The sequence below is a fragment of the Eptesicus fuscus genome, chromosome 7, assembly GCF_027574615.1.
Source record: "Eptesicus fuscus isolate TK198812 chromosome 7, DD_ASM_mEF_20220401, whole genome shotgun sequence".
In the NCBI taxonomy this organism is placed as follows: domain Eukaryota; kingdom Metazoa; phylum Chordata; class Mammalia; order Chiroptera; family Vespertilionidae; genus Eptesicus; species Eptesicus fuscus.
This window is the reverse complement of record NC_072479.1, coordinates 16,957,611-16,983,847: the sequence shown is the minus strand read 5'-3', so window position 1 is coordinate 16,983,847 and position 26,237 is coordinate 16,957,611. Positions and strand designations below refer to the sequence as shown.

Below are 26,237 nucleotides of genomic sequence, written 5' to 3'. Positions count from 1 at the left end.
ACATAGATCAATGCAACATAATAGAGAGTCCAGAAATAAACCCATGTTTCAGTTAATCTAAGACAGTGGAGTCAAGAATATATACTGGGGTAAAGACAGTCTCTTCAATAAATGGTGTTGGGAAAAGTGGACAGATGCATACAAAAGAATAAAACTGGATTGCTTTCTTATGTCCAAGAATAAACTCAAAAGGGATTAAAGATTTAAATGTAAGACCTGAAACCATAAACCTCCTAGAAGAAAACATAGGCAGTCAACACTTTGACATTGCTCTTAATGATTTTTTTGGTGGGGAGGGATATTTCCTTGGGCAAGGGAAACAAGAAAAAAAAAAGAAAAAAAAAGCAAATGGGACTGTCAAATGAAAAAGTTTTTGCACAGCTAAGGAAACAATCAACAAAACGAAAAGACAACCCAGTGAATGGGAGAGCATATTTGCCAATGATCTATCAACACCAAAAAACCCCTAACAATCCCATCCAAAGAGGACATACATATGGCTATTAGACATATGAAAAGATGCTCAACATCATGCATCATCTGGGAAAGCAAATTAAAATCACAATGAAATATCTCCTCACACCTGTCAGAATGGCTATCATCACTAAATCAACAAACAAATGTTGGCAATGATGTAGAGAAAAGGGAATCCTTGTGCACTGTTGGTGATATTGTAAATTGGTGCAGCCACTGTAGAAAACAGTACTGAGGGTCCTCAAGAAAATTTAAAATAGAACTACCTTATGACCCCAAAATTCACTTCTGGATATTTATCTAAAGGAATCCAAGACACTAATTTGAAAAGATATTTGCAGCCCTATGTTCATTGCACCATTATTTACAAGAACCAAGATATGGAAGCAACCTAAGTGTCCATATGTAAGTGGATAAAGAATGAATAAAGAAGATGTGGCACTTATATAATAGAATATTACTCAATCATAAAAAGAAATGAAATCTTGCAACAAAACAGATAGGCCTAGAGGGTATTATTCTAAGTAAAATAAGACAAACAACACAGGATTTCATTCATATGTGGAATTTACAAAACAAACGAACAAGCAAAACAGAAACAAAATCACATACAGGGAACCAATCGTTGGTTGCCAGATTGGGGGGGGGGGGGCGTTTAGGGAATAGGTGAAAAAAGTGAAGAAATTAAGTACAAATTGCCAGTTACAGCCCTATCTGGTTTGGCTCAGTGGATAGAGCATTGGCCTGCTGACTCAGGGTCCCAGGTTCAATTACCAGTCAGGGCAAATGCCTGGGTTTCGGGCCATTCCCAGTAGGGGGTGTGCAGGAGGCAACCATCAATGATTCTCTTGCATCATTGATGTTTCAATCTCTTTCTCCCTCTCCCTTCCTCTCTGAAATCAATAAAAAATATTTTAAAAATTTCCAATTATACAAAGTCATGAGGAAGTAAAGTAGAGCATACAGGAAAGTCATTAACATTTTAATAGGTATGTATGGTATCAGATGGGTACTAAATTTAATTGGGTGATCACTTGGTAAGTTACATAAATGTCCAATCAATATGTTGTACTCCTGAAACTAATATAATATTGCACGTCAACTGAAATTGGGGGAGGGGGGGAAGTCGTCCAAGTTCCTGTACAGTCCAGTTGAGGCGTGTACTGCCCATTCAGAGGTAAAATAACACATTCACATACTGTACATTAAGGCCTGACAAGGGGGAGGATCAGAATACTGGTTTCTCAATTCTCCGCTACAGCCTTTTTGCCCGCGGTGTTTAGTCAAGATCGGCCAATTTCTTCAAGTCAATCAACTGTGGAGATTAGTACATCTGCGCTAATAGGTAGAGGATTAAACTTCCTGCACCGGGCAGGACGGCCAGGGAGGTCGCAAGTTGGCATTAAGCCCAAAGGCTGTGGTCAGAAACCAGGACCCGAGGGTCCATCGCCCGCAGCTTTCCCACCGCCAGAAAACAGTCCCGCCCCGAGCCAGCCGCGCAGGCGCAGTGGTGCAGACAGAGAGACCACGCCCAAGTCCCCCAGTGAGCACGCGCAGTGGCGCGGGGCGTGGCAGCGCTGCACGCTCCTCTGGGGATGGAGTCGTAGCCGCGCTTTTAAGGTCAGCGACCTTCTCTCTGATACCTCACCCTTCTGGCCTGAAGCGAAGCTGTCTTGCCCGCGAAGAGAGTGATCACGGTGTCGCGTGGTAACAAGGCTTAGGACCAGGAGAAACGAAATGAGAAAGGACGTACTCCGGTGTAAGTGCTAGCTGGTGGCTGTGTGGGAAGGGGTGGGGGCCGTCGGGAGCGGGAAAAACCTTCGCGAAATAGGGGGGCGGAGCTGACGTATGATTGATAGGCGAGAAACTATGCAAGGGCGAATGGGAGGTGAGTGAGGGCGGGGTCTGCATTTGAACCGGAGCGGTGCTTTGGAGTAATAATAACTAACACGCACCTGGGACTTCCATAACCAATCTGTGCTAACCACTTTTTATAAATTACCTTATTTAGTGGTCACTGAAATCTTATGGATATGCAGTTTTATCTCTCTCTCCTTTACACGTGGGGAAACTGCGGGTTAGGGGTATTAACTTAGGAATACAGCTGGGGTCCCAAATTTGGAAGCCTGACCTCAGAGCCCATCCTGTTAATGGCTCTGCCCTACTGCCTGCCCTTCAGAAAAATCCAGGTGGAGTGGGATCCAGTCAAGAGGATTCGGTTGAATGGAATTGACCAGATTGTTGGAGGATGTGTTATGAAAAGTGGAAAAAAATACTATAGCAGGTTTTTCCTACACTGTGTGAGAGCTCTGAGGATGGAGCTGGGAGGCCGGGCCATGCCCCCTGCTGTGGCAGCTTGGCAGCCCCGCTGAGTGCTGTGACTGGATTAACAGTAGGTGCAGAAAACGTTTTCTTTTGGGGCTGTGTGGTCTCCCAGGTGTGTGACGTTAAAGCATTTTAGGAACTTAAAATGGGGATAGTGCTTTTAAATGGTTCCTGTCTTCTCTGGCTGCCATAACAAAATGCCAGACATTGGGTGGCTTAAACAACAGAGTGTTGGTTTTTGTTTGTTTGTTTGTTTGTTTTCTATTTTAATTCTCACCCGAGGATCTTTTCCCCATTGACTTCTAGAGAGAGTGGAAAGGAAGTAGGAGAGAGTAGAGAGAGAAACATCGTGAGAGAGACACACAGATTGGTTGCCTCCCGCCCCTACCAGGGCTGGGGAACTTGCAACTGAGGTACCCTTGACCAGGACCCTTGGGTCTGCAAGCTGATGCTCTAACCACTTAGCAAACTGGCCAGGGCCAGAGTTCTTTTTTTTTTCTTACAGTTCTAGAAGCTGGGAAGTCCAAGATCAAGGTCCCAGCCTATTCTGTTCCCTGTCCAGGACCCTTTTCCTCTCTTGCAGAAGGTCGGTCCCCTTCTTACTTGTCCTCACATGGCTGGTAAAGAGAGAGGTGTCTTACTCCTAGAAGGCCACCAATCTTAATAAGGATTAGACCCACTGTTATGCCTTAATTTAATCTTAATTACCCTTTTCATTTTATGCTAATTACCTCCTAAAAGCCCTCCCTCCAAATAAAATAGAGTCTCATGTTGGGGGTTAGGGCTTTAACACATGAATTTGAGGGAGGGTGGAACACAGTTCAGTCTGTAGCAATAGTTTATACCCAAGTAAATAACAAGTGATAATTGAAGACTGAAGAAAATGAACACTTTCAAACCTTATATGTACCTGAGGTTCTTTCACATAACCTCTTATTGCCTCATTTAATGAACATAAGGTTTGTGCCTTAGCACTGGTGGGGAATTCTAGGGAGAACTTGTGTGGGAGGTCATGGTTGTCCTTCAGGCAGCCAATCTGAAGAGGTCAGAAAAAGCTACACCAAGCATTCTTAAAGCATGCTTAGTGTATCAACTATTGGTGGATTTATCTAAACCCTTCTTTAACTTCTGACTTAGCTTGTGCTGTTTCTGGAATAATGAGATCAATAATTACCATCCACGGGGAGTGAAATAATAATTACTTTTTTTTTTTTTTAATCCTCACCAGAGGATATTTTGAGAGAAAGTGGAAAAGAGAGGGAAAGACAGAGAAATACCGATGTCAGAGAAACACATCGATTGGTTGCCTCCTGCACATGCCCCAACCAGGGCCTGGGCCGGGGAGGAGCCTGCAACCGAGGCATGTGCCCTTGACTGGAATCGAACCTGGGACCCTTCTGTCCGTAGGCCGACGCTCTACCCACTGAGCCAAACCGGCTAGGGCAGTAATTACTTTTTTTCTGTATTGTTTCCTGTTGTTATTCTAAAGTTTGGTAACCAAGTCTATTTTCACCTTACTTACCCTGGTGAGAGAAGAGTGAGGAAATACAAAGCCTAGCTGCTTGAAGGTCTGGCAGATGTGCGTTCAAATCTTGGATTCAGGCAATTGCTATGAGACTGTGGGCAAGTAACTTAACCTTTCTTTAAAAAATATATATTTTTATTTATTGATTTCAGAGAGGAAGGGAAAGGGAGAGAGAATCATTGATCGGCTGCCTCCTGCATGGCTCCTACTGGGGATGGAGCTTGCAACTCAGACATGTGCCCTGACCAGGAATTGAACCGTGACCTCCTAGTTCATAGGTCAGTACTCAACCACTGAGCCACACCAGCTGGGCAAATCACTTAACCTTTCTGAGTGTCAGTTTTTTCATCTATAAAATAGAGCTAGTAATAATACTGACCACATGGTTGTTGTGATGTTATATTAAAACAGTTTGAAACTACTAAAGAACTGGCCTTGGACTAGATATTTAAGTTATGGGACATCCTCCACTCACACTTCTTTTTTTTTTTTTAATTTCTTTATTGATTAAGGTGTCACATATTTGTCCTCATCCCCCCATTCCCATCCCACACCCCTCCCCACGGATGCCCCCACCCCCCTGTTGTCCTTAACCATTGGTTAGGCTCGTTTGCATGCACACAAGTCCTTTGGTTGATCTCTCCCCCCTACGCCCACCCTCCCCTACCTTCCCTCTGAGGCCCGACAGTCCGGCCGATGCCTCCTTGTTTCTGGGTCTGTTCTTGTTCATCAGTCTATGTTGTTCATCATTTCCCCTAGATGAGTGAGATCATGTGTTACTAGAAATATACTTATAAGACCCGAATGTGAGACGAGCAATAATAGTTATGCTGACAGGCAAATGAATCAGTTTGTAGTGAGTTTCTTTCTGGACCAACAGATCTTTTGAGACCCAATTTCAATGTCCACCAGTTCCTTATGTGTACATGTCAGCACTGACTTTTCAGTTCTGGATGGTGGACATATGGTGGTAATGCAGGTCCGACTCCCTCTGGTTTGGTCTCGCCCGGACCCAGGGGCGCGGCCTCACCCAGACCTGGGACCCAGCCTCACCCGGACCCAGGGGCGCATGGCCTCACCCGGACCCAGGGGCGCTCACACTTCTGAAGAACACAAACCTCCACCTACAGCCCCCATGTCAAGATGGCTATTTATTTATTCATCAAATTTTTATTGAATGCCTGCTAGTTGTCAAAGCACCTGGCACTCTGAGTGCTAAGGGCAGGGAAGAACAAGACAGACAAAGTTCTTTCTTTTATGCAGCTTATACTGTAGTGGGGAGGACTAAATAAATTGAGTTGAGTGCTAAGAGCTATGAAGAAATTAAGTGCAGGGTAATGACATCAAAGAGTGACTTAAAGTAGAGCGGCCTGCGTGTGTGCATGCACATGTATTTGGAAGGAGGGTATTTGACCAAATAAAGAAAGAGACTTCTCTAGGAGCCGAGCTGTGGTTGAGGACTCATCATTCCCTCTAGGAGGGACAGAAAGTGCAAAGCTCATTAGATCCGGCTGGATGCTTTAGATGTCTGTAGGCTGACCAGTGATCTGTTTTAAAAGGGCAGGAGCCAGACAGAAGGCTCTGATTCTTGAGGCCAAAACATTTTTTGGAGGCAGCTCTGTTTTGTGCTAGAAATGGAAGGTAGGATGAACTAAGAAGCAAACTAAAGATATCTATAAAATAAGGATATGTACATTAACCTGTGCCATGTAAGAAAAACTGTTATTGTACTTGTAATTCTCTGCCTGTGTGTCATGATTTTACTTACAGGTCTCCCAACAGGATAAAGCAGCATTTGTCATGCAAATACCACCCGGTGCAGAAGTGAGGGAGGACTGCTGCAGAAGTGAATACAGGCAACATCTTTGATCCCAGGGCACAGGTCTTTGAGAGGAAATCTCCAAGCCTTTCGTAGAGGCATTAGAAGGCTATCCAAGCAGCAAAAGTACCTCAGGTGAAAAGCAGGGAGTTTCTGTATAAGGGTTTTCGTATTCTGCATTCTTCTAGAGCCCTTTGTGATAAATGTCACTGGGTGGGTTGCAGGAGTTAGTATGGCTTCATGGGTCTATGCACATGATGAAGAGAACATGATCTCTCTCTGCTTGCCAAATAATGTACAGCCTAAGGAGAAAATCCGTAATTAGTATTGAGACTGATCTTAGGAACTGTTCTAGATTTCAAGCCGGTTCTTCCTGGCTCATCAGAGAACTACCAGATATTTTTCTCCCCTTAGGATCATGGCTGATAAAAACCAGGAGATTGGTGGCATCCATTTCCCTTTTCCCTTCACACCCTATTCCATCCAGAAAGACTTCATGGCAGTGCTGTACCAGGTGTTGGAGGATAGCAAGATTGGGATATTTGAGAGTCCAACTGGCACTGTAAGTATGAACAATTGGCTCAAGAGGGCTCTTGGGAGACCCTGACTATAACCAGTCAGAGGTTTATTTGCCTCTGCAGAGATTTTCATGGTTTGGAGTTGGGCAAAGTAGTTCTCTCAATTTATCTTTCTGAATAATGCTCACTTCCCTCTATTAAATTGTTAAACACAACCCCAGGTTCTAAAGACAATTAGGCTACAGGCAAAGGAGAATTTGAATGGCAGTGGAAGCATAGAACTGAAACTTTTAAGACTTCTCTGGGTACACAACTGCTTTGATATTGAGCAACATAGAAATTACTTCAGCTTATTCACAGATTTAACATGTTGATGTAGTCTCCAGGCACTTGGTTACTGAGTGCTGGAGGGATCCAATCAAGGGCCCCTAAGTTTTTTCTTCCTGGCCTGGAATGAGGGATTTATTAGACATTGTCTGTTGAGGTTGCTAAGGCTGTGGTAATCAGTTCCTACTTCTCTCTTACACTTATTTTTTTATAGCAAGTACTATGTGATAGTGAAATGTATGTGTTGCTGTGAAGGTCCCTCAACTAGGCTGTGACCTTGTGGTCCTCACCTTTGTGTCCCTATCATCTAGCAGAACTTGGCCCATTTGGCCCATAGGAGGCTCCTAATAGGTGTGTGGAATGAATGAATAAAAGGAAGTAACTCATTCTTTTTCTCTCACTTGCTGATGGAAGCATGTCACTCTCTCCTGAGATGACATGACCTCCTGGGACAGGAAAAGTGCAGACAGGGGTACTATATTGTTTCATTTTGTTCTTTCATATACACTGAGTGGCCAGATTATTATGATCTCTGAATGCATAATAATCTGGCCACTCAGTGTATATCCTATAGAATAAAAGGCTAATATATATATATATATATGCTGAGTGGCCAGATTATTATGCATTCAGAGATCATAATCTGGCCACTCAGTGTATATGTAGTGAGTGGGAGAGAATAAGTCCTGCATTTAACAAAATGTGGGTCATAAATATAATGTGCAGAGGTATTTTTTTTCAGTAGTATTCTACTAGCACTTTTCCCTCCATTTAACCCAGTACAATATGACTTCTTCCCCTACCAACCCACTGAAATATTTTTACGGTCAGTAGTGACTTCCTGTTTAGTAGATCTGGATATCTGAAGCCCTTATTTTGACCACACTGTAACGTTTGACGTTATTGAACATATCCTCCTTTTTGTTTAAAGCAATATAAAAATTTTAATCAAAGAATAACGCATGTTATTTTAAAAGTCAAATTTATTGCCCTGCCAGGGTGAGCTCAGTTGGTTGAGCATTGACCCATGTACCAGGAGGTTACTGGTTCGATTTCCGGTCAGGGTACATGCCTTGGATATGGGTTGATCCTCAGTAGGGGCATGCAGAAGATAGCTGATCAATGTTTCTCATCAATATTTCTATCTCTCTCTCCCTCTCCATTCCTCTCTCTGAAATAAATGAACACCTTTTTTTAAAAAAGTCAAATCTGGTGCAATGGGCCGGTGCTTTTAAATATTTTGTCTGTTTCTTAAGAAATGTACTTTTCTCATATAGCACATTTTGAAATTATAACCTATGTGCTCTTGTTTCTTGATTTGTGGATTTTAGTGATTGGTATCTTCCTCTTGTGATGGATAAGATGTAGCTTTCTTACCATCATTTTTCCCTTGTTCTCCTGATGTAATTAGCTGTTTTTAGTCTCTGCTAAGGCAGTATACTATAATTGTTTTTTCATTGAATAATTTTATTTTTCTAGAGTTAATAATTGCCTTTTAAAAGTTTATTTAGTGTTCAGTATGCTTATGCGAACTCCTCACACATCATCCAGTAGTCTCTCAATATGACACAGATTTTCACACTGTCCAAAAGTACAGTTGGCCCTTATCTGTGGGTTCTGCACCCATGGGTTCAACCAACTCCAGATAAAAAGTATTGGGGGGGAAGCTACCTTGTTGCTGACATGTTCTATGTAGTTAGACCTATGACAGTTGCTGAACATGTACAGACTTTTTTGTTTGTTTGTTTTTTAATTACTTTATTGATTAAGGTATCACATATTTGTCATCAACCCCTCCAGACTTTTTTCTTGTTATTACTCCCTAAACAATATAGTATAGCAATTATTTATGTAAAATTTACATTATATTAAGTATTATAAGTAATGTAGACATGATTTAAAGTGTATGGGATTATGTGCATAGGTTACTTGCAAATACTAAGTCATCTATCTATCCTATATAATAAAAGGCTAATATGCAAATTGTCCCCTCCACCAAGAGTTGACAGGGAGTTGACCAGGGGGCGGATTGACTGGCCAACTGTATGTGGCCCCTCCCCCCAGGCAAGCCAGGCCCAATCGGCCCTGATGGGGCAGGCCGACTGGACCCCGCCCATGCACAAATTCGTGCACCAGGCCTCTGGTGTATATATAAAAGCCTAAGTGACTGGAATGCCAGAACAACCAGAATGACTGGTCGCTATGACACACACTGACCACCAGGGGGCAGATGCTCAACGCAGGAGCTGCCCCCTGGTGGTCAGTACGCTCCCATAGCCAACCTCCCGCGGCCGGCCAACCTCACCTGACCCCTCCCAGTGGCTGGCCAACCTCCCATAGTCCCTCCCCACATCTGGCATGCCCTGGCCGGCAGGAAGGAAGGCCCTGGCTGGCCACCAGCAGGAAGGAAGGCCCCAGCCAGCAGCTAGCAGGAAGGAAGGCCCTGGCCGGCCACCAGCAGGAAGGAAGGCCCTGGCCGGCAGCTGGCAGCTGGCAGGAAGGAAGGCCCCTGGCAGCCGGAAGGCCCCGATTGGCCCTGGTCGCCTAGGGACCCCACCCGTGCATGAATTCGTACACCGGGCCTCTAAGTTTTATATAAGGGACATGAGCATCTACAGATTTTTGTATCCTTGGGGGTCTTGGAACTAATCGCCCATGAATACTGAGGGACAGCTATAGAGCATTCCCATGAAACCTTTCATAAGCCAAAATGACAGTAAAGTGGAGAATATCTTCCAGTTCCCAAAAGTTTGCTTTTTGCAAGTTTGTGTTATACCACTGTGCTTTTACAAAAGAGCTAAGTTTGCCTAATGCGAACTTTTGGAAAGTGGGGGATACCTGTGTTCCCTATGTAAAGTTATCATTTTAGTCTGCTAGAGTTGCTACAACAAAATGCTATAGACTGGGTGGTTTAAATGACAGAAATTTATTTTTCCGCAGTACTGGAGACGAATGTCCAAGAGTAAGGTTGCAGCAGGCTTTAGTTTTTGGTGAGGATCCTCTTCCTGGCTTTCAGACGGCCATCTTCTTTCTGTGTCCTCACATGGCAGAAAGAGATAGGGGGCGGGGGGGTCGGTGGGGAGAGAGACAGACAGAGAGACACACAGAGAGAGAGATTTGGTGTCTCTTCCCCTTTTATAAGGACACCACCAGATCTATCAGAAGATCAGGGATACCTTTATGACCTCATTTTACCTTAATCACCTCCTTAAAGACTGTTTTTCCAATATGGTCATGAGCAGGTTAGGGCTTGAACATATGAATTTTGGGGGGGATAAGTTCAGTCCATAGCAATAATCAATTCCATTTTACCTTGGAGACTTCCTTGAAGTACTTCACCCATTTGTTCTAATCTGAATTAGTTGTTCCTTAGATCTACTTCACAGCAATTGCTGGAGGATTTCCCTTTGCTCCTTTTTAAAAAAAAAAAAAATCAACTTTTTTTAGGATAATCGATATATAGTAATATGTATCCCTTTTAAGTCTACAATTCCAATGAATTTTGATAGATGTGAACACCCATATCATCACCACGATCAAGATGCAAGACATATCCATCACCCCAGAAAGTTCCCTGTACCTTCTGGAAGTGGCTCCCTGCTGCTGCCCCTCCATTCTCAACATACCAGCCTCAGCCATTGATCTGCTTTCTGTAGCTTAGCTTTATCTTTCCACTATTCCATAAAAATGGAATCAGATAGTATGTACTCTTGTATCTGGTTTCTTTTATTCACTCAGCATATTTTTGAGATTCATCCATGTAATGTTTATTTTTCCTTATTTTTTTTCGGTAATGGATTCTCTGTTTCTTAGACACATATCTTCTTAATTTATTTCCTTGTTTTGGTAGAGAGTCTTCCTGAGAAGGGCTGTGTAGGTAAGTGTTTAAGACTTTGCTGGCCTGAAAATGTATTAGTTCTACTTGGTTGGTATTAATAGTTTGGCTGAATATATAAGTCTAGTTTCAAAATAATTCTCCCTCACATTTGCTCCCTCTGTTCACTAGTTTCCATTGTTGCTGTTGAGAATTCCAGTGGTAGTCTGCACCTCAGTCCTCTGTGACCTGATTCCACCTCACCCTCCAAAGTTTTTAGGATCTTCTCTTTACCCTTTGTGTCTGAAATTGCATGCTGACGGACCTGCTGTGCGTATGTTTAATTTCTTGTACTGGTTACTTGAGCACTTTCCATCTGGGTCATCTACCTCTCATTCTGAGACATTTTCTTGTATTTGATAATAATCTTGTTGGTACTCCCATTCACTGGGTTTGGGCCCCCTGGTTAATCCTATAATTATGTTTTCTTCTAATTGCTCATCTCTTTGAGCACCATGGTTTGTATGTTTTTATTTTTGCCTAAAATTCTACTTCTTTAAGATTTCTTTAACTTCATTGTCCAGTCTTTCTATTCAGTTTATTTTGGCTGTCATCTCTTAAATATTCAAGAACTTGTTCTTATTCTGTAATTTAAAAAAAAGCATATTGTTCTTGTTTCATGGAAATAATATCGTTCTGTAGATATCAATTATAGTAGTAGTTTGAAGTTTTCCCCCCCTGCATTGCTCCCCTTCCCCCAATTTGGGGTATTATGTTTTGAGGCTTTCCTCAAATGCCTGGCGATCCTTGGCTGTCTTCTGTTGGTGTTCAAGCAAATGCCACTGCAAGGCTGAGTGAAAGGCCTGTGATGGAGGCTGGGGCCCCATAGGCCCAGCCACTGTTTGGGGCTTCCATTTGTCAGTATTTGTAGAATTTTCCCTAGGGCCATCTAGTTTTTCCCGAGAAGTCTCTCCTTTGAACTCTTGCCTAGTGGGTCCAAGCCTGACAGCCAGTATTTTTGAGGGACTAGAGACGTGACTTGAGGTACACAGTCTCTCTGCCCTGCTTTTAGCCCTCTTCCCCACGCTTCACTCCACCTGCTGTCTCCAGGGCCTCCTGGCTCAGCTTTACCAGAGAATAAACTGTCTACTGTGAGGAGTGGGGACTGCAACTTGGGGGTCTAATTATCCTTAAAAGAATTTCAATTAATCCCTTTGTTTTCATTGTTATTCCGTGGCCCTGCTAGTTTCCGGGCGTTTCTGAGGGGGAATCTGAGGAGACTTCTGTAGACACCTGGGCTCGGTGTCCTTTACTCTGCTAGGTCGGTTCCATTTCTCTGCTTTCTCTCCTAAAATTTGTTACTATCCCTTCTTCCACTTTCTTGTTCTTGTGGGTGTAAGCCTCTCTTATGCCTTTGTTATAATTTTAATGTGTTTCAGAAAAGATGCAGAAGAGCTAGAAGAGCATGTGTACATTCCACCTTGTTTAACCTGAAGGCCCAACTCCTCCCTCTCAGGTCTTTCCGTCTTCAGCTCCTTGTCCATTCCAGGCATCCTCTCTTCTGCTCAGCCCTTCATGTTGGTTCTGTGGCCTCATCTGTGTACTTCAGTTGCCTTCAAGAAGAAGCCACTGTCTTCCACGTCCCACCCCTAATAGAGCTCCCTCCTGTCCTCGTGCCCCACTGCCTGCAGGGGTGCCATGCCGTTCCAGGCTGTGCCTCACCTTCTAGTCCTCTGCCTCAGATGCCTGTTCCCCCGATGATGCCTATTTTCCCTTAAGCGTCATCTTTTAAGCCTTTCATGAGACCACCACGTTGAATTGACCTCTTGCCTTTGTGCCCACTGTGCCTTGTATAGCATTGCAGTTCTGGAGTCCGTGTCCCGCAGGAATGCATAACCCTTCAAGTCATATGTTTAAGTTGGTGCCTGTGGGCACTTTCTAGAGAGCTCTGTGTTCCCACCATCAAGCCCAGTGGTTGCTACAGTGTAGGTGTTTAGAAAGAATTTAGTTTCCTTTGCATAAACTTTTTAAACTGTGTTATTTTAACAAAATCCCCAGGAAATAACATTGTACAAAGCTAGGTATACTGTGGGTACTTTATTAAATTTATTTCATAACAGGTGAGCAGTTGATTATACATCTTTTTAACGTTTTCCAGCCTAAAATTTCTGTGGCCTTATTACGGAACATGGATCTGCAGGGCTTTGGTGGTCTTTTTTCCTTGGTGTTAAAGAGTTTGCCACCGTTGTTTCTGGAAGATAACTTTGCCCTCAGAAACTCCCTCAGCTCACTTTCAGGAGGAAGTTGCTGGCTATCTAACCAGGCATCTGTGCCTGGGCCATGTTACATGGGGGATGTCTCTCCTACTCCTCACTTGATGACAGCTGAAGCTGATGGCTCCCATTCCCAGGCAGCACAGAATGGCTGCCCCAGGCTTTCCTGGAGACTGCTGTCTGCAAGTCTTTGTCACTCAGTCTCTATCAAAAATGGACAGAAAGGGAACATATGGGGCTTTTCTAGACATACGTGAGCCATCCATTCTTCAGAAGTACCCATCAGTCACAGAGCCTTCTGAGAATTTGATGAAAGCGAATAGATCCTCATCCCAAGTTAATAGTATTTTATTATCCTATAATAAAAGCCTAATATGCTAAGTGTCCAGTTGTCCATTCAACCAATCAAAGCATAATATGCTAATGATATGCTAAGGCCTCTCAACTGCTCACTATGATATGCACTGACCACCAGGGGGCAGAGAGTTGACCAGTAGGTTAGCTTGCTGCTGGGATCCGGCCAATCGGGACTGAGCAAGACAGGCTGGACATACCCTGGAGCCCTCCCGCGGTCCCTCCCTGACTGGCCAACCTCTCGAATCCCTCCCTGGCCCAGTTGTGCACTGGTGGGGTCCCTCGGTCTGGCCTGCACCCTCTCGCACTTAGGGGCTGTCGGAGAGCTGGTTTCGGCCCAATTCTGCAAGCCAGACTGAAGGACCCCAATGGTGCACAAATTCATGCACCAGGCCTCTAGTTACTTAATAATAGCAACCCTCCACCCCACCCCCCCCAAAAAAAAATAAACAGGCCCTGGTTGCTCATTTATGTACCAGGTGTTCCCTCTAATCTTGGTGTAGGTATTAACTTTTATGTGTATTAACTTAATCAATGCTTGCAGCAACTCTGAGGAAGGTCCTACTATTACTGGTATTCCCATTTTGCATTTTTAGAAACAAGCCTAGAGAAGTTAGCCTAAGGCCACAGAGCTGATAGGTGGAGGAGCCAGTATTTGGCCCAGGCAACCTGGCGGTGAAGTCTGAAGCTCTAGCCACTATGCTCTGCTGTTTCTGCCCAACCTAGACACACATGCATTTCACCTGCAGTTCATTCAAGCCCAGATCAGGCTCAGAACCTCACTCTGGATACTCCGAGATCACCCCTGGGTTAAGCAGGCTTGGGGGAGTGATGGCCTGGACACGAAGGTGTTGGCCCTCCTGAGATTCACCTGAAATGACCTGTCCTTTGGATACCAGAAGCAGCAGCTTTTCTGGAAGGACTGTTATAACAAATCCTGGCAACGTGGGTGGCTTAAACAACATAAATTTGTTCTCTCCCAGTTCTGGAGGCCAGAAGTGAGAAAGAACCAAGCCTCCCAACAGCTTGGTTTCAGAGTTGGTTCTTCCTGAGGGCCGTGGGAGAAGGGTCTGTTAGGCCCCGCTCCTTGGCTTGTAGATGTCTCTCTTATTTCCCTGTCGATCACCTTCCTTTTCGGCCTGTGTGTCCAAATTTCCCCTTTTTATAAGGACAACAGTCAGATTGGATTAGGGCCCACCTCATCTTGACTAAATACACCTGCAATGACCTCCCTCCAAATAAGGCCACATTCTGAGACATTGGGGGTTGGGACTTTGACATGGATTTGGGGGAGACAAGAGTCAACCCCATAACACGGACCCACGGGGAGAATTCTGGTCTTTAAATCAAGAATTGTGTTCTTGAGAGCAGTTGGTTGCTTCAGCGAAGTTATAAACACCGGGAGGGACTGTGGGGCGGGTCACGTTCTACCGCACACCAGCGGCTTGAAAGGCGTTGCTCCTCGGCACGTGGGTAGCATTTCATGCTCCACATGTTTTTGCTTTAATTGTTTTGGGGGCTATTTATCTGCTTTCTCACTTCTAGTTACGTTGACTTACAGTAGTTATGTGTAACCTGATAAGCCACTTCAAATTCTTTCAGGAGCAGTGAGTTGTATAACTCAGCTAAGAGCTTCATTTCCTTGCTAATTTCCTTCTCTTCCCCAGGCTGGTCTAATATTTAAAGTCAGACTTTCTTTGACGCTTTAGTAAAATGGGAAAGGTCATTTGGGAAGCTTGGTTTGTTGTCTTCTATTTCTGAAAACATTTTTTTCCCGTAGGGAAAATCCTTAAGTCTTATTTGTGGGGCCCTTTCCTGGCTCCGTGACTTTGAACAGAAGAAACGTCAAGAGGAGGCACATCTCCTTAAAACTGGAACTGCCCCCTCCGGTGATGGGAAGGACCAGCCCCCATTTATTTCATCCTCACTTCAAGAGACCCCAGACACCCTGAGGCCCACTGGAGAACCTGACTGGGTTACTCAGTTTGTGCAGAAGAAAGAAGAAAGGGACCTGGTGGACCGCCTAAAGGTGAGATCCAGGGTAGAAGAAGTGGCTGTGATCTAGGAAACAGGACTTCAGTGATGATTTGGGATTGATTCTGAGATTTAGATAGTGTTCTTTGCCTTTGCAGTGCCTCTTAGCTCTCCTGCCAGCTTTGTTGAGTTAATGGTGCTGCACCCTTGCTATCTTTTTTTGTTGTTAACCCTCACCTGAGGATATTTTTTCTATTGCTTTTCAGTGAGAGTGGAAGGGAGGGTGGAGAGAGAAACATCAATGTGAGAGAGACTCTCACATTGATCAGTTGCCTCCCCACACATGCTGCCCCGACCGAGGGTGCAGAGTGAACCCATAACCCAGGTACGTGCTCTTGACTGGGAATCGAACCTGTGACCCTTTGGTGCATGGGCCAGCACTCTAACCACTAAGAAACATTGACCAGGGCCTTGCTGTCTTTTTAAAGCTAATGTCAACAGGCCTTCTCTAGACAAGGGGTTGGCAGTTCCCATTCATTACCCACCTGGGAAAGGAACCTATCTCACTGTTGCCATTGGCAACATGGTTTCATAGCTGCAAACTCAATAAGGAATGCATTTGATTGTGAGAGTATGTGGCTCTGGGAGGGGATATGCAGACTTCCTGCAGTGAGCAGCGAGGCCGGGACCTGGCGAGGCTCCGGGTCTGGTGATGAGTGCCGGCCAGGGGAGGAGAACCGCCCTGTGTGACGAGGCACTAGGCTGAGCAGCCCCAGACTCTGTAAGAAAGGCTTGGTTTGGGGCTTCCTGCAGTAATCTCCTTTATGGCTTCTTTCCCCTTTAGAAGGAGCAGATCAGGAGGAAGAAGCGAGAAGAACGCCTACAGCAGCTCCGTCACAATACACAGCTCAAGTATGCAGCCAAGCGTGAGGTGAGTGTCATCGCCTGGAGTGGCTGCTTGGGGCCTCGAGGTGTATCTCCTTTGGGTGAGTAGCCAGGTCCTCAGGTTCCTTTCCCTGACCCTCACTCTCTAAGTCCTAATGACCCAGTGGATGGGAGCTTGAGCCGAGGTAGTGTTACCTGGGATATTGATACCAGTAAAGCAGCAAGGCCCGAGTTAATGTTGTGTGTGTGTGTGTGTGTGTGTGTGTGTGTGTTGTCCTTGGGGACGGCCACACTGAGGCTGACTCTGTCGAAGGTGGGGCATCAGTACTGAGGTTATCTTTCCCCTCCTGCACTGCTCCTGTACAGAGACAGGAAGAAGAAGAGACAGAGCGTCTCCTCCGTCTCAGCAGGGACATACTGGCGGCAGGAACAGAGGCCGAGCCGCTGGAGCAGCTGGCATCTGGGGAGGAGGAGCTGGTCCTCTCGGAGTACGAGAGTGATGAGGAGAAAGGAGCCCCTAACGGGTAAGATAGCACTTCTGCTCCACCCACCGCCCTGCTGAGCCCACATGGGAGGCAGCTCCTTCCTTGTGCCCAGAAAGAGGCAGGCTTCCTTGTCACTCTTCGGGCATCTGAAGGGATGGAATGCCAGCCACTGCCTCTTTTCTCCCAGCCAGGCTCCTCCTCAGGGTGCGTAAGTGATAATGGCAGTGATAGCCAGCCCCCTCTCTCTGCCGGGCACTGGCTGCACGTGTGTTAATGCCATTATTCTCACATCAGTATTTGTGTCTTCCCTTTACACCTGAGGAAGCTGTGGCCCAGCCAGGTGTGATGCCTTGGCCAAGGCCACAAGGACCGGCAGCGGGGAGCAGAGACTTGAACCCGCCCACCCAGCTCTAGATCTCAGACTCTTAAGTACCAAACTGCATTGAGTACAGGTGCTTACCCACACCACCGTCTTGGTTCCTGTGTCCTGTGATTTAAATCCAGGCCTTTCAGACAAAGCTGACTGCACAGTTCTTAATTGACAGGAAACTAACCCTGTAACTAACTCCTTTTCTAATAGCCCAAGGCAATGAGCATTCCTGCTTTTTAAAAAAAACTGAATTGCTAGGTGAACAAAAACAAACAAAAAAATCTATGGATAACCCCACCTTATACACAAGGTAGAGTATATCTGAAAAAGGATTTTGTGTTTTCTAAGAAGCTTAGACTAATAACGTTGACTAAACAACCAGCCAAGTAATGCAGGTTGACTGACAGTCCCCAGTGCTGATGGGCTCCTCATTCATTCCTAGAAAGGGCGGACTTCGTTCATTCACACATCCAGCCTTGCACCGAGATCCTGCTGAGTTTGTGCACTATGTGGCATGTGATTTATTTATTTAGTTTTTTAATTTAAGTTTTTTGTAAATTCTGAGGGGAGAAGAGATTGACATGGTCATAAGTGACAGCACCTTTTATTCTCTCACCCGGTCATTTGGGGCTTCACTCAGGAAATGTACATGGAGTTGCTGCTGTTTGCAGGCTATGGGGAGGGCGGGGGGGAGGGGGCGATCCGTAGAAACAAGACACACCCAGATCCGCCTGTGGGCAGGAGAGGGTGGTTGAGGAGACAGAAGAGAAAACGGTGTTTGAAAGAGGTGAATATCACAGGGACCATGGCAGTGTGTCACAGGGCAGGCACCCTGCCAGGGGAGATTGAGGAAGGCTGCCCAGACCCGGTAATGTTTATGAGGAGATCTTGAAGTTGGCTAGGTAAAGGGAAGAAGTGAGGGAGAGAGCATTCCTGACACAGAGCACAGCATGCCCAGGCTCTGATAGAGTGATAGGTCAAATCCTCTTGGTGAACTGAGAGAAATCTCATTTGCTGGAGGTTAGACAGTGAGAGGAGAGTAGCCTCGGATGACAGTCAAACATTGACCCTAGGGTTTTGTTACTGCCATGTTCTTCTCTCTCTGTCCTCTCCTGAGTGGCAGTGGGAGGATGGCTTTGGTGTTAGCCTGGGGCGTCTCTCTGACCGAGAGCACAAGCGAGCACGACGGCTTTGGTGGAACTTCATTACTGGGGTGTGTGCGTCTCCTTCTAGCTCAGAGCGCAATCCTCAGTTCGTTTCTCAGTTGTTTAGGTCTAGGGCTGATCGCTGGCATGTGGTAAGATGCTCAGTAAGTGTGTGTCTAGTAGGCCTGCGTTTGCGAGAAGAATGTTTTTCTGTGTTTGTTTTTCTCTCAGATTAGATGAGGATGAGGATGACCTGGAGGAAGAACATGTAACTAAGGTAAGAGGCCGTGTCCTGTGCTTTGTGCTGTGATTGGCCTGGAGTCCAGGGAAAATGCGAGGGTCCCTCCTGTAGGTGAGGGGCCTCCAGCCCACTGACTCTGTCTCCCCAGACCCAGACCTTGGTCTCTAGGTGCTCACCTGGCCGGCTGGACTGGGCACCTGGGAAGACATCTCGTGGGAGTGATGCCTGGGCTCATGTGCCGCAGGACATGGAAGAACAGCCATTCTGGGCCAAGGACCCTGGGTCTCTCTCTGCATCAGGGGTTGGGGAAGGCCAGGGCAGGTCAGAGTGAGAGCTCTTTGTCCTTTGGCTGTCTGATGGCACGCTTCTCTTTTGTTCATATTTTCATTTGCATGGAAAGCTATGAGGCGTATGTGGTGCCAACACTTCTCAAATTCAGATCATTTGGTTTCATTCACGTAATACCTTTGTTTTCTCTGTTGAAATTGGACCCCTCTCCCTTTTTCTCTTTTCCTCTCCTCACTCTTCTAAATCTTAGCGGAGTACAGAGAAAGAGTGTTCAGCTCAGCCTCCTCCTGCTTTACTGCCAGCCCCACCCTCCATGCCCTTGGGAGGTGTGTGTGGAACAGCCCCTCACCACGCCCCAGAATCTTAGGGACCTTTTCCATGTCAGGAGTCACCACTCATGGAAATACCTTTCCTAAGGTGGCCAAGCCCTCCAGAACAGTTGGATTAGGGGCTGAGCATGACTGATGGGAGGAGTCCCATCTGGTGGGCATTCTCTTGAACTTCAGGAGTTGAGGATGAGGTGGGGAAACCCTGGTATTTTGCTAAGATCTTCTGTGGGACAGAGTCACCTTGCTTTAGGTTTGTATATTTGTGGCCCCTTTCCCCATTCCCTCAGCCCATCACCCATGGCATTCCTTGATGTGCAGAGAATATTTGAGGATGTTATACTGCCTTTGAAATCCCTTGCTTTTCCTCGGCGCAGATTTATTACTGCAGTCGGACCCACTCCCAGCTGGCCCAGTTTGTGCATGAGGTACAGAAGAGCCCCTTTGGCAAGGACACCCGGCTCGTCTCCCTCGGCTCTCGGCAGGTAGACAGAGGCAGGGCGCCTCGGCCCTGGTGCCATCTGCTCCCTTCCTTGTGCCTTCGTCTTCCTCTTCCAGGCAGGCTGAGGAAGGGGAGGATAACCTCTTCCCTGGCCTTGCTGACCCTTGGAAGGGAACGGGGGAGGGCTGGTCTGCGGGGCCCTGGGGGGGCTGCTGTGTATCATTTAGCCAGCACCATTTCTTTAACTCTTGCTCCTCTGTCTCATAGAATCTTTGTATAAACCAAGACGTGAAAAACCTGGGTTCTGTGCAGCTGATTAACGACCGCTGTATGGAGCTACAGAGGAGCAGACACGGTAGCCACCTGCACCCTTGAGCTAAAGGAGCAGCCTCTGGGACCATCCTGTGGCCTCGGGCAGTACTGGGAGTGAGGCTCGGGAGGGGCCTGGGCCAGCCCAATACAAACATTGACCCTAGGGTTTTGTTACTACCATGTTCTTTCTCTCTCTGTCCTCTCCCGAGTGGCAGTGGGAGGATGGCTTTGGTGTTAGCCTGGGGCGTCTCTCTTCCTAAAGAGCCTCTCCTTGGGAAAAGGTGTTTTTGTTTTCTGGGTCAGTGTTAATTCCGAAATCCGGGTTTTGAACAGAGTAAAATACCAGAGTGTTAATGATGAGACCGGAATAAATAGTTCATGTAAGGGTTTTGTAGACATGACCTTACCGGCCTGCTCCTGGCCACAGGACAGTTACCGTTCTTTCTGCCTTTGCCCCCATGCTGCCCACCCGCAGAGAGCAAGAGCCGAGCTGAGGACCAGGAGCCCAAGAGGAGAAGGCAGGCATCCCGGGCTGCCTGTCCCTTCTACGGCCATAGGCACCTGCAGCTCTTCCAGGACCAGGTGCTGCTGGAGGTGAAGGACATCGAGCAGCTGGTGGCCCTGGGAAAGGAGGCTGGGGCCTGTCCCTATTATGGGAGCCGGTTTGCCATTCCAGCTGCCCAGGTGAAGACCGCGGAGGGTTGGGCAGTAGCTCTTGGCTTTAACTGCAGCCTAGGCCGTGAGGGAATTCCTTACTCCTCTTAGTTTGGGAAGGTGTCACCGGCCATGGTTGGACTGACCGACACACTGCACACTGATGACACGAAACCCACTCTCTCCTAGGGCATCCGGTCGCAGGAGGCCCCAGGTCCCTTGGTGGCTGTTCTGCAGGGACTATGGCATTATGGGGGGTCAGATCCAGGAGAAGGTGTGCATTCCTAGTTGAAACTACAGTGAGAGATGCCAGGGCAGACACCGAGGGGAATGGGAGCTACAGAACATAAATGGCTGTTCAGAGTGACTGTCCTAACTGTGTACTTACTGCAGCATTTGAGAGGACTGTTTTTATTATTTAAACAGAAAAGCTGCCAATTTAACAGGTCAAAAATTATACTGTTATTTGGTTGTTATGATTTAACATTTCTTGCTACTTCCTTCATTTGAGTGACTTTTGGAAATAGGATATTATTTGTAGAGAATTCCATATAATCAAGAAAAGGTTAAAGTCGATTTTAAAAGATGCAGGGAACTGTGTTAGTAATAATTTCGTGTGGCAGTAATTGCTCATCAGTCTGTTTCCCTGGGCTGCGTGTGTGGTCCTCGGAGCAATGCAGCAGCCCTCCCAGCACTCCGCTGTCCTTCCCGGGGTCTGCCGCAGCGAGGGTTAGCGCTGTAGACACTGTGTGCCAGTGCAGTAAGATGTCCTGAAATTCTTATGATCTTGACTTTTTAAGGTCCTTTTCACCCCATTTTTGCTTTTATGGTATCCCATGGAGCTAGCAAAGGCAGGTACTTTCCATATTCTACCCCTGGGGACAACTGGGGTCCAGAAAGGTTAAGTGGTTTATCTGTTTTCTCACAGTAGGTGAGTAATGGAACCATATTAAAACCTGGGTCTTAAGTTTCCAGTTTTCTGGATTTTCACTTTGTTTATCAGTATTCTTTTAACTGGAAAATTGTCATAACACCAGAGCCACTAAAAAATGTACAGAACGTTTTTATTTTTGTTACACAACCCCACTTCTTAACCCTGTTTGACAGTTTATCAAGCCCATTTTGCAGATGAGGAAAACGAGGCTCATGGGAGCTAAATGACTTTCCCAGAATCACACAGCTGGGCAGTGACAGCTCCTGGGCCGGAGCCCTGGGCTGCCTTCTGCTACACTCGTGGTTTTCACCTTTTTTTTTTTTTTTAGGAAACTTGGGTGCCTCGGGGGCTACCTTGGGGGTATGGACAAGGCTAAGCAACTGGGGTTCCCCTCCCCATAACCCCACTCTTGGTTCAGTCAAAAGTCAGATCAGCTTTACTTTTGTTTCATATATTTGATGTTCCACATAAAACTTTTGAGGAGTCTGTTGCTAAAAGCACAGTACGATGCGATCCTTTCCCTGCACCTATTCTGGGCGGGAAATAAAACTGTTCTCACCAGGAACTTGGGGCAGGCTGGTGACCCTGCTCTAGGAGGGCGTCCCGCCCCACTCAGGTGGCCCCATCTCCTCCCAGGTGGTGGTGCTGCCCTACCAGATGCTGCTGCACACGGCCACCCGGCAGGCCGCGGGGATCCGGCTGCAGGGCCAGGTAGTGATCATCGATGAGGCGCACAACCTGATTGACACCATCACAGGCATCCACAGTACGGAGGTCAGTGGATCCCAGGTAGGTCAGCCTCTCCCTCCTGGAGCCAGGGTTTATCATGGGGCAAAGGATCATTTCCCTAACTGCCTGGACCTGGGATTCCTCCATAAATGGCGCTTGGTAGTGGTGCACTGCGTCAAGGCGGCAGGCTCATGAGAGGTGACTGCTTTCTAGCGGATCTCAGAACTGGGTTCTAGCTCAGGCAGAGGGGCTGGTGCCTTGGTCTTCACTGGCCTGTGTTGTCCTGAGTCCCTCCAGCCCAGGATGCTGCTAACCATTCCATGATCCAGGATAATGGCTTGAGAGAAGCAGGGTCCTCATGTAGTTAGATGATACTGCTTTGAGAGGATTTAACTGAAGAATGCTCAAGATTTCTGAAAACTATTTATTGCCTGTTATGTGCCATGCATTGTAGGAGTTACCTCTGATGTTCACGTCTACATTGGGCTGGTATTCCTATTTTACACTGAGAACTCAGAGATTCAGGGAGGTTTGGGCAGTGCCTAAGGTCACATAGCTAGTAAGTGGGAAACTGGGATTTGACCACTGGTTTCTGACCCTGAAACCCACATGACATTCCACCACCTCTACTGACCAATGCCTGGGTTGATCTTCGGCCAGGACATGATGGTTACCTTGAACTATCACTCTTAGTAGGCAACGTCTTTTCCCAGCCCAGTAAGAACTAGAGGGGCCTTCATTACCAGTCAGCCTCTTGCTTTTTCCTTGGCACAGAGTGGCCCCTGCAGCAGAACCTGCCTTCCTTCCCTCTCTCAGGTCCCACCAGCCACGGGCCTTTAAAACCCACACCTTAATCTGTAACCAGCCCCACTCTCCTCACCTTGATTGCCTCCTATGTGTCCTGGGCTGGCATTTTCTAGCCACAGTCTAGACAATTGGCACAGCCCTATGCCACTTGCCCAGACCCTAGTCTGCCTTCATGCCCATTTCTTCTCTCCTCAGCTCTGCCAGGCACATTCCCAGTTGCTCCAGTACATGGAACGATACAGGTGAGACACCACCTCCAGAGGGGAAGGGAAAATCCCGCTCAGCCTCAGCACCCCTAAGCCAGCCTCTGAGAGGAGGCACTTAGTTGGCATCTCTGCGGGGTGGCCTAGCGTGCTGCTGTCTCCTGTGTGTGTGCACCCACATAGGCCAGGGGTACTCAGGACACAGCACCTGGCTCTGAAGGCCGTGGGCCACAGCCAGCCTGTTTTTCTGGGGGAGTATTTGTAGCTTGTGACCCAGTTAGAAAGACACCAGCCAGAAAGGCCTCAGCTTGGGGCACTTAGAAGGGAAGGTGCTGTTGGAGTAACCCACTTGCTGTCTTTTGGTTTGTCCTCAGGAAGCGTTTGAAGGCCAAGAACCTGATGTACATCAAACAGATCCTGTACCTGTTGGAGAAGTTTGTGACTGTGCTGGGTGGTAAGGAGCCCCGCCCTGCCCTAACTCCACCCTGCTCCGCTCGTTGGACTCGGCTCCCTGGACGCTGTCAGGACGTCTAACTTACTAGTAGATCTTTTTCAGGACCCTGGTTTATTCACTGTTCTGAGGTAGTAATAGCACTACAATACAAGTGAATGACGTTTTACATAGTGTGATAGCAGCTTGAGTGCTCCTGTGAGGACGGCAGCATGGGTGTGTTGACCCTCAGTGACACGAGTGAATGAAGCTAGAGCCTCTGGTTGCTGAGCCCATTGAGAGGAACTAGAACCCACTGGCTCCAGGTCCCATGCACCTTTCCAGCATTCTGTGCAGCAGCCCTTTCCTTCCCCGGGGATCCTTTTGAATGCTTTCGTGGAAGCGGAAGTCCAGGACGCCAGCGTGGTTGTTCTGAGGGGATCTTGTCTCATGTTGGTGCTCTTGGCTTCCGTCTCTGCCGTGCCTCTGTCATCGAGCAGCTGGGCGTGTCCTGTTGGCGCCTGCCTAAACTGGGGTGGCTACTCTGTCCCTGCCTCCCTGTGAAAAGAATCACCAGGCTTTGGTCTCCATATCACTTGTGGGTCAGGCTTTGAGGCTTCCTGGAACATCTGTCCTCAGTGGGGTGTGTGGGGGGGGGTCTATGGGTATTAAAAATAGCAAAAAGCCGGTTCACAGACAAATGTTCTTATTTGACTAGTACACTGTGAAGTGTGAGAGGATGGGGCCAGAGGACCACCATCTTGACCTGTTTGAATTCTCTTTTAGGGAACATTAAGCAAAATCCCAATACACAGAGCCTTTCAAAGACAGGTAAGAGGGTGGCCCTCATGGGCCCAGGGCTGGTCTGAGCCAGTTCTGAGCTTCCCTCTGGGACCCCAACACCGTGGTCTTCAGAGCAGGACCCCAAGGCTCGTTTGTTTACCCTTAGGGACAGAGCTGAAGACCATCAATGACTTTCTCTTTCAGAGCCAGATCGACAACATCAACTTGTTCAAGGTAGAGGTTTCACTGGTTCATGCTAGCTCATCAACTCTTATCCTTACCCCCACCTGTGGCTGAACACTGTGTTAACACTATGGAAGGAATAAAAAGGAAATTCCTTCTGTCCTCAATCAGTCCAGAGGGCTGAGGATCTACAGCACAGACATACCATTAACCCTGAAAATAAAAAGTAATGTCAGTAACAAAACATAATCCAGGACCTAGGGTTGAAGGGTCAGAGAGATTAGGGGGTAAAGGTGCCTTTCTTTGTACTTAATAAGCACAACTAGAGACGCCCGGCCCTCCGCTTTACTCCATCTTTCTTGGGGCACGGTCTTTCCCCTGGGCTGCTGGGTAGAGCTGGAAGTTAACTTTGTGAGTGTGATCCTGCTGTTGGGCTGCGGTGAGTGAGGTCACAGTTGGGCCACTCTGCTTGACCTTTTCTCGTCTTCCCCCTCCAGCTGTGGTTTATTGCAGCCTCACAGTTTTGCTTGCTCCAGGCCCACATATTGGTGCTCTCCCCGGGGCTAGACTCACAACCTTATGATTCTAGTTTACTAACGATAACGGAACAATCACTGTGTTTGAGGCAGTGGGCCAGGTTCTGTGACTGTAGAGTAGGGTGTGCCATCACCATTCTAGAGCAAAGGAAGCCGAGGCTCAACGAGGTCACCCATTGTGCCCCATAGCCTGGATAGCTGTTGAATTTACCCCACCTTTTCATTTCCACAGCTGCCACTTCAGTGCAGTCCTTTCCTTTGCTTCTTTCTGGTTTTCTTGATTTCATTCTGTCTCCCTTCTAATAACTTTTACAAACTATAGTCTAGTGAATCTTAATTGAAAGATACCATTCTTTTGAGAATTCTTTAAAGGCTCCAAAGTCATCGTCTTGCATTTCAGCCGACACGCCAACCTAACTGCGCTCCAGGTGTCCCTTGAACAAGTCCCAGGCTTTACCTCCTTTGTGCCTTTGCTTATAGGATTTTTTAAAGACTAACTCTTAATCCTTCAAGATCTAGCTTAGGTGCCGTCATGGTGAAGGAAAGCAGCGGGACACAACACCTTTAGGAGGGGTGGAGCCATGCAGACTTGTGAAGGCCGTGTCTGAGGCCTGGCAGGGGCCCTCTCGTGGGAGAGCCCTGTGTGGTGTGGGGACAGTGGGAGCGGGGTGACCTCAGAAAGGAGGGTGACATGGTCGGCCTCAGGAGGCTTTGGGCTCCCCGGGAGATGGTGGTGACTCATGCTCCCGGGGTTTGGGAGAGGTTATCTGTTTTTGTTTTCCAGCCTGATTAAGTTGTCCATGTGCCTACAGCGGGTTTGATCTTGCAGGTGCGGCGCTACTGTGAGAAGAGCATGGTCAGCAGAAAGGTATGGCTGCCCTTCCCTGGGGCCTGGGTGGGGTCCAGCTGCACCCTGAGTGCTGCCCTCACAGAGCCTCTCTCTCCTGCCCTGTGGAAACTCAGAGGCACCCTCATCTCTATTGTCCTCACTGGGGAGCATCCTTGCCGGGTTGGGGAGGGGCTGCCAAGATGCCTGGTGTTGGGGTGGCGGGAGGGTGGGTGCTGGTTGAGATGCAGATGA

General features: G+C 47.1%; 1 protein-coding gene across 1 annotated transcript in view; it reads left to right on the top strand.

Moving 5' to 3' along the window:
• Positions 1 to 2,125: 2,125 nt before the first annotated feature.
• DDX11 (DEAD/H-box helicase 11) overlaps positions 2,126 to 26,237 on the top strand; it is a 35,680-nt gene continuing 11,568 nt past the window's right edge. Inside the window, exons 1-16 of the mRNA XM_054718777.1 lie at positions 2,126 to 2,233; positions 6,095 to 6,278; positions 6,558 to 6,705; positions 15,210 to 15,458; positions 16,248 to 16,334; positions 16,655 to 16,812; positions 18,520 to 18,565; positions 19,521 to 19,628; positions 19,853 to 19,940; positions 20,373 to 20,581; positions 22,122 to 22,274; positions 23,217 to 23,263; positions 23,599 to 23,678; positions 24,441 to 24,485; positions 24,604 to 24,671; positions 25,986 to 26,024. Coding sequence (XP_054574752.1) covers positions 6,562 to 6,705; positions 15,210 to 15,458; positions 16,248 to 16,334; positions 16,655 to 16,812; positions 18,520 to 18,565; positions 19,521 to 19,628; positions 19,853 to 19,940; positions 20,373 to 20,581; positions 22,122 to 22,274; positions 23,217 to 23,263; positions 23,599 to 23,678; positions 24,441 to 24,485; positions 24,604 to 24,671; positions 25,986 to 26,024 — 1,521 coding nt within the window. The 5' untranslated portion in view covers positions 2,126 to 2,233; positions 6,095 to 6,278; positions 6,558 to 6,561. The remainder of the gene's footprint in view (positions 2,234 to 6,094; positions 6,279 to 6,557; positions 6,706 to 15,209; positions 15,459 to 16,247; positions 16,335 to 16,654; positions 16,813 to 18,519; positions 18,566 to 19,520; positions 19,629 to 19,852; positions 19,941 to 20,372; positions 20,582 to 22,121; positions 22,275 to 23,216; positions 23,264 to 23,598; positions 23,679 to 24,440; positions 24,486 to 24,603; positions 24,672 to 25,985; positions 26,025 to 26,237) is intronic.